Source organism: Saimiri boliviensis, chromosome 11 (genome assembly GCF_048565385.1).
Source record: "Saimiri boliviensis isolate mSaiBol1 chromosome 11, mSaiBol1.pri, whole genome shotgun sequence".
NCBI classification, from domain to species: domain Eukaryota; kingdom Metazoa; phylum Chordata; class Mammalia; order Primates; family Cebidae; genus Saimiri; species Saimiri boliviensis.
This window is the reverse complement of record NC_133459.1, coordinates 100,749,170-100,763,528: the sequence shown is the minus strand read 5'-3', so window position 1 is coordinate 100,763,528 and position 14,359 is coordinate 100,749,170. Positions and strand designations below refer to the sequence as shown.

The window sequence follows — 14,359 nt, the reverse complement described above, 5'->3', positions numbered from 1 at the left end:
TACCAGACTAGCCTGGCCAGTGTGCTGAAACCCTGTCTCTACTAAAAATACAAAAACTAGCTGGGTGTGGTGGCACACACCTGTGGTCCCATCTACTAGCGAGGCTGTGGCAGCAGAATTGCTTGAACCCAGGACATGGAGGCTGCAGTGATCAAGACTGTGCCACTGCACTCCAGCCTGGGCAACAGAGCAAGACTCCATCTCAAAAAAAAAAAAAAAAAAAAAAAGAAAAAGAAAAGAAAAGAAAAATTATTTTCTGTCTGTATTTCTTTGGGGATACTTTTCTTTCTGTCAAGTTTGCTAGTTTTTTTTCAGCAATATCTAATCTGCCATTAATCCAATCCAATGTATTTTTCATGTCACACATTGTAGTTTCATCTTTAGAAGTTTGATTTGAGGTTTTTAAAAAAATATTTTCCATGTCTCTATTTATTTTTTGAAAATATAATATGTAGCTTAATGGCTTTACTAACTAATCTAACACCTAGGTTGGTTTTCATCTGTTGCCATGTTATAGGTTGTACTTTATTGCTTCTTCCATGCCTGATACTTTGAGTGAATCTATGTGTAAATTTTACTTTTTTGGGTGCTAGATATTTGGTATTCCTATAAATCTTATTGAACTTTGTTTCAGGATGCACTTAAGTTACTTGGAAAGTGTTTAATATTTTGGGGCCTTACTCTTAAGATTTGTTGGGTAGAAAGGTGTTCAGTCTAGAGCTATGTGTTCCCTATTACTGAGGCAAAATCCTTCTGTGTACTCTATCTTGTGAATCTTGGGGTTTTGCAGTCTGACTGGTGGGAATAGGCACCGGTGCTGTGCGAATGCCAGGCACTGCTCAGACGGTACTTATCCTTGAGTAGTTTTTTTATATGCATGTGTAATCAGGACTCAGCTAAATTTTTTTTTTTTTTTTTTGGAGACGGAGTTTCGCTCTTGTTACCCAGGCTGGAGTGCAATGGTGCGGTCTCGGCTCACCACAACCTCCGCCTCCTGGGTTCAGGCAACTCTCCTGCCTCAGCCTTCTGAGTAGCTGGGATTACAGGCACGCGCCACCATGCCCAGCTAATTTTTTGTATTTTTAGTAGAGACAGGGTTTCACCACGTTGACCAGGATGGTCTCGATCTGTTGACCTCGTGATCCACCCGCCTCGGCCTCCCAAAGTGCTGGGATTACAGGCTTGAGCCACCGCACCCGGCCTCAGCTAAATTCTTAATGGACACTTTGGTAGACTTAATAATAGACCCCCAAATATGTCCAAGCACCTCATAAGGCAATGATGACTTTGAATCTGTGATTAAATTAAACATCTTGAAATGGGGTGATTATCCTGGATTAGCCAGGTGGTTCTTATCTAATCGTATGGGCCCTCATAAGAATGAAGCAGGTGATAAGAGTGGAAAGCAGCAGATGTGATGACAAAAGCAAGAGGTTGCATGGTGCAAGAAAGGAGACAAGGAATGTGGGTGACTTTAGAAGCTGATAAAGACAAGGAAACAGATTATCTCCCTGAGCCCTGCAGAAGAAATGCAACCTAGCCAACAACTTGAATGTATACTTTTGACCTTCAGAACTGTAAAATAATAAATTTGCGTTGCCTTAAGCCACAAAGTTTGTGGTAATGTTTTAGCTGCAATAGGAAACTGATGCAAGCACCCGCTGCAGAGCTCCGGGGTTTGCTCTCTGTACAGCTTTCTTTTGTGCCTTGCTGTGTCCTGTAAACACTAGCTGCCTTGGTTTCCTCAGAATCTCAGCTCTGCCTCCTTAACCCAGGGAGTCTGCCAGGTTCCCCATCTCTGGTCCATGATCTGGAAACTATCAGTGAATAAAAGCTGAGGCAATCACAGGATGCACACCATTTATTTCCCATCTCTCATGGGTCCGCGTCCTTCGTTGTTTTACATTCAGTGTTTTGCAGACTATTATTTTATAATCTACATTTTTTAGCTGTTTCAGGTGAGGGGGTAAATCTGGTCCCTGTTAATTGATTGGCCAGAGGCACATTTCCCAAATATGTGATTATATATAGTTTTGTTTTTTGCTTTGAGACAGAGTCTCACTCTGTCACCCAGGCTGGAGTGCAGCGGCATGATCTCAGCTCACTACAATCTCCACCTCTCGATTCAAGAGATTCTCATGCCACCACCTCCCGAGTAGCTGGGATTACAGGTGCACACCACCATGCCCAACTAATTTTCATATTTTTAGTAGAGACAGGGTTTCACCATGTTGGCCAGGCTGGTCTCGAACTCCTGACCTCAGGTGATCCACCTGCCTCAACCTCCCAAAGTCCTGGGATTACAGATGTGAACCACCATGCCCAGCCATGACTTTATATTTTTACATTAAGAAAAGGAAAACGAAAAAGGTGAAATGAATTTTAATACATTTTAGTTATCACAATATGTAGAAAATATTATAACTTAAAAATGTAATCAATATTGAAAAATTACTAATATAATAATTTTTGTACTAAGTGTATATTTTATGCTTATAGCATTATAGTAATTCAGACTAGCCCGATTCTAAGTGCTCAAAGCTGCAGCACAGCTCTAGGAGGGTACAATGAATCATGACAGTTCGCGTTTAGCTGCTCGAGGGGTCTACATTCATTTGAACGTTTTAGCTTTAATGTCACCTTACCCATGAAATATTCTTTGATCAAGCCAGCTGAAAATCTTTGAATTTTTGTAGCATTTGTTACTGTTCTTTGGGACTTGACATATTTTATCTTTTATTGCTTGATATGGCTTATGCAAAGGGCAACAAGAGGGATTTTCAATAATTTGGAAATGAGGACTGGCAAATGTTATATTCTGAGAGTTAAATTAATTCTAGATAAAAAATTAAAAATTCTAGATAAAATAAGATTATTTATTCATATGTCTTATTCTATATTTTGTCAGTATGATGCTGATAAAGGGCTGGGAAACACTGAAATTCATCATTCACTCCTGATAAACAGAGTAGTTCTTTAAGACTAAATAATCATGGGTTCCATTTATTGAGTACTGGTCTTGCTGTATGCCAATCTGTGTGATAAGATCATTTAATCTTCACATTCGCTCTGTGAAGGATAAGTACCGCCCCACTTTACATAGGAAGAAATTGTGGCTATGACTGTTAAGCTGGTGTCCAATTCTCACATAGCTGTTTCGTGCATATGTAAGAGGTGAATTCAAGTTTGACCTCAAAGCCTGGGTAGTAAATCATCACACTTTTTTTTTTTTAACTTCTGATGTATATTCAATTGCATTTATAATCTAATTAATTTTATTTTAATTTCATTGAAGTAACGATGTAGATATAAGAATAATCCCAAAAAGTAAGACAAGAAGAAAAGGAGAAAAAAACACAAAGTAAAAGAAAAGTATGAGATAGATATAAATACGTGGTGGAAATTCACTTTATTGTGGAAGAGAAGTGGCTCATCGGGCTTCTCTACAGCCTGGATGAACTATTTCCTCAAGACTATGTGATTTCCGGGTGCCTTGGAACTAACTGCAAAGAAGATATTATGGATTGCACAAGTGACCCATGGACTAGAAAAGGCATAATTTTAATGGAAAAAATTACCACCTCAACATTCTGCTTTATATATCAGTCCTGTGCACAGTTTTAAAATGTGAATCACTTTATAGGATGTCATTACGTCTGACAAAAAAATTCAAAATTCTGGGCCCATGCCTGTAGTCCCAGCACTTTGGGAGGCCAAGGCGAACAGATCACTTGAGGTCAGGAGTTTGAGACCAGATTGGCCAACATGGTGAAACTTCATTTCTACTAAAAATTCAAAAATTAGATGGGCATGGTGGTACATGCCTTTAGTCCCAGCTACTTGGGAGGCTGAGGTGAGAAGATCACTTAAGCCTGGGAGGTGAAGGTTGGAGTGAACCAAGATTGTGCCACTGGACTCCAGCCTGGGTGACAGATTGAGACCCTGTCAAAAAAAAAAAAAAAAGGAAAGGAAAGAAGAAGAGAGGTAGGAAGGAAGGAAGCAGGGAAGGAAGGAAGGGAGGGAAAGAGGGAAGGAAAGAAGGAGGGAGGGAAGGAGGGAAGGAACAAGGAAGGAAGGAAGGAAAAGAAAAAAAGTAAAGTCAAAATTTTGTATCTGGATTTCTAGAATTGAGGACCAGACACTGGACATTGATGTCCTCACTAAGAAAATGATATTCTGGTTGAAAAAAAAATAAAGCTTACATTGCTCTTTTTTTACTTCCTCATTGCATATTTGTTGGCTTGTTTTATCTCTGCTGTAAGCTTTTTTTTTTTTTTTTTTTTTTTTTCTTTTTGTGGAGAACGGGGTCTTGCTATATTGCCCAGTCAGGTCTCGAACTCCTGGGCTCAAGCTATCCTTCCACCTCTGCCTCCCTAAGAGCTGGGATTACAGGCGTGAGCCACAGCTCCCAGCTATCTCTGCTGTAAGATTACTATCTTCTGAAGCATAGTTATGGCTTAGTCATGGTTGCATCTTCCACAACATCTAAAACAAAACATTATAAATGTTTCTGCAATAAAATAATAAATGAGGTGTGGCTATGTTCCCCCCTTTCATGTGGAGAAGTTTAATGATCAAATGTAGTGTGTACATAAATCACAGAGTATTTAAGAAACTGGCTGATGAAGTTGTTCGCTTTCTTGATGGCTGGTTGACCAGTCCATCCCTGACTTCAGGGACTTGAGTAAGTGCCCAGGCACTAGTCACTAATGCTGCAGATAGAGCTAAAGCACTGGCCTGGTCTTTGTCACTGTGACTCATCCCCTTCTAAGAATGGCTCTATTGTTTTCTTCTACAATGCTTAATTCAACATAATTAAATTAATGTTGCTTAATTCAATATTAAGCATTGTTGGTCTGCTGAATTGGAAAAAAAGTGAATGTCTAAGATGAGCCAGTTGACATTTCAGTTCAGAAACTAGGAGAGCAGAGAGTTTGGAGAAACTTTAGGAGAGCCCTAGCTCAAACCCAAGGTAATGCTAGAGATCCCTGAACATTTGTGCACACTGATCTCTGGTGCTACCTTACAGAGCCAGGTAACTTACTTTCTTCTTCTTTATTCCTTAGGGCAAGAATATCACAGCATGGGCATGAGTAGCTTGAAACTGCTGAAGTATGTCCTGTTTTTCTTCAACTTGCTCTTTTGGGTAAGTGTGTCTCTTCTGAGCATGGTTAAGTTCATCTTTCCCCAGCTAAGTTCTCCTCTCTCCTCTACTGAAGAGGCTGGTGTCAGGTCAAATACATGTATGTTTAGGTCATGTCCAGCACAACCATCCTAGAAACAAAAGGATAATAATTTTTCTCCTCTTCCTGCCACAGAATAGACCTGCAAAATTGAAAGGTACTAGTGCAGTTATTAATGGAGACTGCTTCTTTCTGAGGGCTTTAGCTTACTGCCACTCATAGCTAACATACATAGCTGGGAAACCTGAGACTGTGTGCTCTAGGTATTGAGTGCCTCTGTTTTTCCTGTCTTTGTTTCTAGATTCCTTGAAACAACAAGTGATTGAAAGGAAAGTCACCCTTTCTGGGGGAGGTTTCACTGTACAAAACCCAGCAATTGAATTTCAGATATAGGATGGGTTGGTACTCCTGTATATATGAGAAGATTTTTATAAGTTTGGCTTCTCTAGTTTTCTGCCTAGCAAGATGAGCTTCCTCAAGCAGGGCATCTTCTCTGCAGGGTCATGGTTTCCACGGGGAAAACCATGTGTGAGCAACTGAAAAGATAAGGAGCACGGAGTTAGACCTATATATGGTGAAGATATTGTGCGGCTCACAGAAGTGATCTTTCCTTGGTTTCGGGAAATGGGTAGGAAGAGTTGTGAGTAGGTCTCCACATGAACAAGCTGGGATTGCATCTCCAGTGTGCACATGGAAAAGTTCGGTAAAGAGATTGTTCATCAGACTCTTAATTGAACCAATTAAAAATAAAGTGATCTCATGAAAGTGAGAATAGGAGGACATATCCAAGAACCACATTTTGCTTCAGGATATTGTGGGATTCTTCCTTTCAGATCTGTGGCTGCTGCCTTTTGGGCTTTGGGATCTACCTGCTGATCCACAACAACTTCGGAGTGCTCTTCCATAACCTCCCCTCCCTCACCCTGGGCAATGTGTTCATCATCGTGGGCTCCATTATCATGGTAGTTGCCTTCCTGGGCTGCATGGGCTCTATCAAGGAAAACAAATGCCTGCTTATGTCGGTGAGTCCTTACAACAGATGTGGTGCCCAAGTTGGGGAGATGATGCCGACGTCCTAGGCAAGATGTTTCCTGGTAGATCACTTACAGACACAGAGAGATCATAGGAAACTGTGATTGGTACCTCAGATTGGCCAAGTCTGTCCAGACCAACAGTACATTATGTATAACTAGGGTCCCAAGGACAGGTGAGAGAGGACATTGCTATCCTCCCTGGTAGCCATTTTATACTGCTAATAATTAATGACCTTTGCCATTATTATAATTCCCCTTCAGAGCATTTTATTTTTTCTTTATTTCTGGATGAAATCAGGTGTCATCTATCTTCCAAAATCCTCCTCATGCTAGCTATTATTATGTACTTTCGGGATCTGACTCAAGAGTCACTAACTGATGGAAAAATAATTCCCAGACTCTTTCTTCTCCAAATGGCAGAGGATGCTTTCTTAGCTCATATCTGCACAAGATACTCCGTAGAGAGACCCAGTTTAGGTGAGGGCTCTGGCTGCAGCCACTGAGGTCTAAGCAGAGCACCTGTAGAGCACTGAGCTCTGCATTTCTCTCGTGTTCCCCGAACAGAGCTTGGTGTAACAGCGCCCCTCTACCAATAGGTGTGGGTTTCTAATCATCTTGGTTCTTTCTTAAGTCATCTGGTTAATCTTTTTTCCATTATGGGTTAACTCTTAAACTGAAGCCAAGAAAAGGAATTAAAAAAAAAAAAACAAAACAGTTCCTCTTCTCAGATAGTTCTCAGACTAATGGCAGAGATGGAAGATAATAGACATGCGGTAAATGTTTTAAGCAGTCAAAATTAACATTGGTGTAAAAAAAGTGAAGGAGAAGGAATAAGTGAAAATGTTTTCTGTTGTGTGATATTAACATTAACGGAGTGAGGATCTAAAGCTGGAAACAAATATGAGTTAGACTCATGGCTAGAGTCCTTCTTTCGCCCTACTGTACAAGGAGGGCTCCTTTTAGCCACTACGAGCAGTCCTCGAGCCAGAAGTATCCCTGATCTTGTAGAAAGAACCAGGCTCCAGATGATTTAGTTTACTGACCTTTTGCTTAACTGCTTCAATAGGCAGATGTCAAAATTGCTTAACTTATTCAACAGATGGCGTTGTGTGTGTGTTATGAGTGTAGTGCTCTGATAGGCACAGCAGGTAGGAGAGAACAAAGAAGACAGTTGATCTGCCCTCTAGAGTCTAATTGCAGAAAAAAAAGACACATTTCCACGAAACAAAAGAAGGCTTACCGAGGCCTAAGGAGGCAGAACAGGAACATCTCACACATGTGCAAATGCCCCTGGATGCTCCCAGGGCTGAGTGGGAGTGGGAGAATAGGGATCAGTGTGTGAGAATGTCTCTGCTTTGTCCCAGTTCTTCATCTTGCTGCTGATTATCCTCCTTGCTGAGGTGATCTTGGCCATCCTGCTCTTTGTATATGAACAGAAGGTAAGTTATAAAGAGCATAGCTTGTTGTCTTAATACTGAAGGTGGGGCGTATGCAGTGGAGAAGTTGGTACAAAATAAGTCCTATAATAGAGATAGAAATTAAGTGGAAAGCTAGAGGAAGGAGAGAGTAATAGTCATCGGGGGGAGAAAAAATTTTATGAAAGAGATTGTACCTGAGTGGTGTCTTGAGGGGTGCCTGGAAGGAGCAGTGAAACACGTGTATCTTCCTCTGCTTGCTTTCCTCTGTGTATTTGGCCGGAGAGAACGTCTGCCTCAGTGCCTAAGGATAGCCCTCGCTTTAATTGCCCCTTTTTCTGTCTTGTAAAGCCAGAGTTCTGGAAGGAAGCAAGCCTACTAAATACTTCTTCCTTCAACGCCACCTCATGCTCAGGATCTCAGGATGTTTGCCCATAGATAAATACTCTCTCCTCACCCTTAGTTCTGAGGAGACCAGCTGGAAGGGAAGAGCAAGTACAGCCACTAACCTATACTGGGAATTCCTCAGTTCTTGAACTTACCTGCTTTTTACCATGTCTCCTCTACTGGAATGTGCCTGTCCAGCTGAATGAGTATGTGGCTCAGGGTCTGACCGACAGCATCGACCGTTACCACTCGGACAATAGCACCAAGGCAGCGTGGGATTCCATCCAGTCATTTGTGAGTAAAGGCGGAATCCTCTTCAGATCAGTCCAGACTTTGTTTTCGAGCCTAAATCCCTGGGGGCTAGTTTCTTTTTCTGGAAGTTTCAGAATCTAAGGTCCACATCACTGAAGCCCAGAATAATGCCTTGGCTATCACAGACAGGGGAGCCCAGGAATTAGTCTGATTAGTACAAAATTATCTACATTTCTCTCTTTCATCCTTTTCTAATGCGAATAGGTGTGTTATCTAAGTTCTACTAGGATGTGAAGAAGACTCAAACCCAGCAAACTGGATTAGTTTATGTATTTTCCAAAATTTTACTGAAAACAGTATTGTATAATACAAGAAATTGCCATTGAATTCCTGAGTTGCCCAAATCAGGCTTGTTACCTAGCCTACCAATACCCCATTCCTCATGTGCCATTTTTACCCACAAACATGGATATGGATATATACAGCATATGCAAGCTCTGTGTTCCTGACTTGATATGTTGGGAGATAAAGATGGAGCCTTGCACCAGTATAATCTAGCTTGTCTCAAAACAATACCACTATGACCGCATGGCAGCTTAGTATGGAGCAGAAGAAATGACACAGGAATTAGAGCCTTGAGAACAGAATTCAGTGGCCTTGGGGAAGTCACTTAACTTCTTTAGATTTCCGATTCTTTATTTCTTCAATTCAGTTTAGAAAACTTTTTATTATACAATTTTTAGAAATATACAAAAGTAAAGAGAAAAACAGTAAAATGAATCTCCCAACTCTTCAATCGTTAACATTTTGCCAGTGTCATCTCATCTAATTCCCTACACTTTTTTTCTAGAATATGTTAAAGTAAATACTAGACAATGTATCATTTCACCCACTAAATATAGAAGAACTTCTTTTTAATACACCTAAAATTTTACAACTTCTTAATACTACTAATAAAGTCTATAATTAAATTGCCCTAATTGTCTCAAAAATTTTTAATTGACTTGTTCAAATCAAGATCTTAACAAAGCCTATGTGTTTATATTTGAATGACATGTCTCTCTATTTCTTTTTTAATCTATAGTACACCTCTTTGCTCTTGCTCTTTGTGGAAAGAAATTTGGCTATTTGTTCTATAGACTTCTTCACTCTAGATCTGGCTGGTGGCTTCCTCAAGTATTTTGGTATCAGGGAGTCTCTGGCTCCCATAAGCCCCATCTTAGAAGTTTGATGGGTTTTTATTTTGTGATAAGATTGCCATAGCTATCATTTCCTGTTGTATCATGTAAGCAGGTACATATGTCTGATGGTCTCACTTGCTGTAATCTTAAGACTTAAGCTCTCCGTGGGTCCAAGGGTAGTCAGCCTAATCCCTCCATTATGCAGTCCTTGGGTGCCTTATTCTTGATCTGTAAAATGTGACTAGATTAAGCACAGGGGTCTCTACTCCACAGGGGTCTTATGTGAATGGAATGGTATAACAGATTAGAAAGCACTTTGTTTCAAGGAGCCCATAGTAAACAGGCCAATTCTGGACTTCTGTTATAGAGTCAGATCTGAAGGGCCGCATTTTCCTCTAAGGTCCACAGCTTTTTTTTTCACTGTTGACTTTCTAACCATCACTGTTTTGGGGGTTTGGCTTTTAGCTGCAGTGTTGCGGTATAAATGGCACGCGTGATTGGACCAGTGGCCCACCAGCATCATGCCCCTCAGATCCAAAAGTGGAGGTAATTTTGTTGGCAATGTTTCTGTTATTGACATCTTGGTTTAAATGTTTAAATTGGTAACTGTGGTCATAGAGGATGTAGACCTTCTATCCAGAAACAGGGCACCTTTAATAAAAGAGAGGCCAGGGTGACAACTTCTGGTAATTAGAAAAGTCAGAACAACATAGGAACAGACTCATTTACACTACAGACACTGTGATTGATCTCGCTACACTAGACTATTATATTAGAGGGGAATAGTTTGTGTGAAAGTGAAAGAGGGCTATGTCTAGATATTTCCTAAGCAAGAAGTAGGCCTCCTTATGGTTAAAAGTGAAATTTATAGGATTGAGACAGAAAAGTTTTTTCCTCTCCCTCTTTCTATTAGAGATGGCAGAATTCATCCCGTCAGGGAAATGATTCATAAGTGAATGAGTAAGGAGTTGGGGGAGAGAGAGTTAGTGGAACTGCTGAAACAACTTGTCTAATTAATTTGGACATCCAGAACAGGCTCTGAGAAGAAGCCAAAACTATCTTCCAACTAGTTTAAATCCCTGAGGTCTTGTCTCCTCATGTTACCCATCCCTGAAGGTGTCTGGAAATATCTAGAATTTTTCAGGTTTGTGGAGAAAGACTAGGACACCCACAATGACCAACAGCTGCCCTGGTGCTTGGTAGGGCTATAATCGATTCATTAACTGTTGAAGCAGAAAGTGAAATGCAAACCAATTTTAGGATTGCATACCCTATATTCCCATTTGTTAATCTCAGGTCAGCACGGAGTGTTCAAAGACAATAGGACATCAGTTGCTGACCTGCCCCTTAGAAGTTAGTTTAACTCAGTGGGTAAGGATCTAGGACTTCTATATTAGGTATCACGTAATGATAACAACAGCAGAAAAGTCTCTAGTTTAATATTTCCCACTTTATGCCTGTTTCTTCATTCATGCAAAGAAAATGAAAGTATGATACCTAAGTATCTTTGTATTATGAAAAGTAAAATGCAAACCACTGTATCTTCCAAGTAATCCTCTTGATATGGCAGAATTATAGAGTAGTATCATTTGTAACTGAAATTTTTTCTAGGGCTGCTATGCGAAAGCCAAACTGTGGTTTCACTCCAATTTCCTGTATATCGGAATCATTACCATCTGTGTATGTGTGATAGAGGTAAGAGCTTAACCACAGGGTTATTGTGAGGATTGCATGAGTTAAGTCAGGTAAGGTTTCAGAATAGTCCCAGGTACACAGTATGTACGTAATAAATGTTAGCTATTTTTACTAGCATCTGAGTTCCACCAACCAAGCAGCAAATAATGTAATGAATAATTTGGTTCAAGGTATATAGAAATTGCGCTCTAAGAACTTCTCTCTGGTCAATTTATTCCTCAGAGATATGAGTGATTCACATGATTCACAGTCAAACAAAAGGCCACCAAGCAGAATCTCACTTTGATCCCTCCTTCAGCTGGTCTGAAAAAGATGAATTGATAAGAATTTTATTTGAAAAACTGATCTTGCATGCTAAGGGGTTGATGATGAAAATTATAATCAATTATCTCTGTTTCTGTGCTCAGTTTAACAAGTGATGGGTAAATTGAAGGTAGTTTTTTGTCCTTTTTAATAAAAAAGATTAAAATAATGTGATATTTCTAACATTTTTCTACCCAAGTGTTGGGTATATCATAGATTAGTTAAAACTCAATCAGGAAGCTGAGATAAAATGATTTTTCCTCTGCTTGAAAACAAAGGAGGCACAGAGCATGGGGAGAGAGAACTCATTGCAGTGTTCAGTGAGCAGAATATGACGACCCTAGCAGCAGGGCTTCTGTGACTTCCTCAGAAGACAAAACATGGTCCAATACTTTACAGCCTATTATCTTGTCATCACTGACCCCATTTCTCTCCCCAGTGCTATTCTTTAACTAAAGGAGAGAACTCCTGAGAGAGACTTAAAAGTAATGGTGGGAAGAGTGGTTTCAGTGTGATGGAAACATTCTTTTTCTCAGAAGCCAATCCCAGGAGTTGTGAAGAAAATGACTTTTCTTATGAAGACTTCATATTTTTCCAACTCTTTTCACAGGTGTTGGGGATGTCCTTTGCACTGACCCTGAACTGCCAGATTGATAAAACCAGCCAGAGCCTAGGGCTATGATCTGCAATTGCCCTGTGTTGGAGAGACTTGTTTCATCTCTGGAAATGCAAAACCATTTATAGCATGAAGCCCTAAATGATCTCCTGCTGGATTGTCCTCTGCCCATCCTATCCCTTTTTAGGTCCCTGTCTTATAAAATCAGAGAAGAGGGCGTTGGCCAGGCACATCCCATCTCAGGCAGCAAGACAATCTTTCACCCACTGATGGCAGCAGCCACGTCTCTCAAAGTGGCGAGACTAGTATCTGAGCATTTTCTAGACATGGGAGGCAAAGAGGAACTGGAACTAATAGCCCAAGGTCAAAGGGTGAACCCAGGACATGAATTTTTGCATCTTCCCATTGTTCAATTAGTCTCCAGCCTCTAAATCATGCCCAGTCTTCTCCCCAAAGTCAAGGAAGAGACAAGTTGAAGAGAGTTCTGGGGCCAGGCTCACTGCACCACCATTGTCAAAACTCTCTGTTTCTGTTTGACTGAGAGCTGTGGCTACAGGAATTATTTTGCCCTTTCTCCAAAGGGCAAGATCTCATTTCAATTTCTTTAATAGAGGGCCTTATTGATATTTTATAAGTCTTTCCAGAAAAAAAAAACTATCCAGTGATTTATATCCTAACTTGAACCAGTCATTTAGCTGATAATCACAGTAAGAAGACTTCTGGTATTATTGCTCTATCAGATAAGATTTTGTTAATGTCCTGTTTTACTTTTTAATAAATAAAACAGCTTATTATCTCAATCACAACATTCCTATACATCAAACACTCCTTCTATGACCCAGCCTGATTACCCTGATTGATACACCAAACCAGGTGTATTAATCATCTACTGCTGCATTGCCAACTACTTCAAAATTTAGTGGCTGAGGACAACAAACATTTATTATCTCATGGTCTTTGTGGGTCAGGAATCTAGGAGTGGCTTATCTGGGTGATTCTGGTTCACGGTCTCTCACAAAACTGCAATCAATATGTCAGTTTGGGCTACAGTCATCTTAAGGCTCAACTAGAAGTGGATCTGTTTTCAAGCTCTCTCACTTGGCTGTTGGCAAGCCTCAGATATTTGCCATTTGTGCCTTTCCACATGGCTTCCTTATGACATGGAAGCTGGCTTCCCCCCATACAAAGACATCCAAGAGAGATCATGAGATTCAGCACCCAAAACAGAAGCCACAGTTGTTTTTTTCTATAACCTCAGATGTGCCATCACATCAGTTCTGCCACATAGTGTTTTTTAAAAGTGAGTTGAAATGTTCAGCTCACGCTAAAAAAAAAAAAAAAAAAAAAAAAAAAAAAAAAAAAAGATAATAGACAAGGGTGTAATCTATAAGGGATAGAGATCATTGGAGGTCATCTAAGATGTTGCCAACCATACCATGTTTCTTTGGTCAAAAAAGCTAAATTGAATTATCCATAAGATAAATTGAATTGTCTACATATAACCACACTTCGTAAGGCAGAATATATGACCATATCTAACACAGAGCCAGATGTAGAGAAGTCAGAGAAAGGGGTAGAGAAAAACTGGTTTATGTTCTTAAAGTTTTGTGTATCATCTTCCCTCTCCCTTTCAGAAAATTGGTCATTTCAGTAGTAGTCTATAGAAAAATGTACCACTTCTGCATTTTCCCAAGACAAAGAAGTAGCAAAGGAGACATTCTCTCTCTCTCTCTCTCTCTCTCTCTCTCTCTCTCTCTCTCAATCTCTCTCTCTCTCTCAATCTCTCTCTCTCTCTTTCTCTCTCTCTCTTTTTCAGAAGAAGTCTCACTCTGTTGCCCAGGCAGAAGTGCAGAGGCCCGATCTTGGCTCACTGTAACCTCTGCCTCCCTAGTTCAAGCAATTCTCCTGCCTCAGTCTCCTGAGTAACGGGGATTACAGGCACACAATACCACACCCAGCTAATCTTTGTATTTTCAATAGAGAAGGGGTTTCCCTGTGTTGGCCAGGCTCGTCTCAAGTTCCTGACCTCAGATGATCCACCTGCCTCGGCCTCCCAAAGTGCTGGGATCATAGGTGTGAGCCACCATCCGTGGTGAAACATTCTCTTAAGTATCACAAGTTTCAAAAGTATCTCATGTCAAACATGCACAAAATGAAACTTACATTTCTATCTTCCAAACCTGCTTCTCTTCCTTGTTCCCCGTATCAGTAAGTGATAACATCACCCACATTGTTTTCCTAGCCAGGAACCTAAGCTTTGTCCTTAACTCTAGCCTGTCCTTTACTCCCAAAA

At 40.4% G+C, this 14,359-nt stretch overlaps 1 protein-coding gene across 4 annotated transcripts in view; it reads left to right on the top strand.

The window, feature by feature from the left end:
- CD53 (CD53 molecule) overlaps window positions 1-12,866 on the top strand; it is a 28,652-nt gene extending 15,786 nt beyond the window's left edge. For all 4 annotated transcript variants that reach the window (XM_003933440.4, XM_074381273.1, XM_074381275.1 and 1 more), the window contains 7 exons: window positions 5,067-5,146; window positions 6,017-6,205; window positions 7,582-7,656; window positions 8,218-8,313; window positions 9,918-9,998; window positions 11,064-11,147; window positions 12,061-12,866. In XM_003933440.4, coding sequence (XP_003933489.1) covers window positions 5,084-5,146; window positions 6,017-6,205; window positions 7,582-7,656; window positions 8,218-8,313; window positions 9,918-9,998; window positions 11,064-11,147; window positions 12,061-12,132 — 660 coding nt within the window. In that variant the 5' untranslated portion in view covers window positions 5,067-5,083 and the 3' untranslated portion in view covers window positions 12,133-12,866. The remainder of the gene's footprint in view (window positions 1-5,066; window positions 5,147-6,016; window positions 6,206-7,581; window positions 7,657-8,217; window positions 8,314-9,917; window positions 9,999-11,063; window positions 11,148-12,060) is intronic.
- Window positions 12,867-14,359: the final 1,493 nt, after the last annotated feature.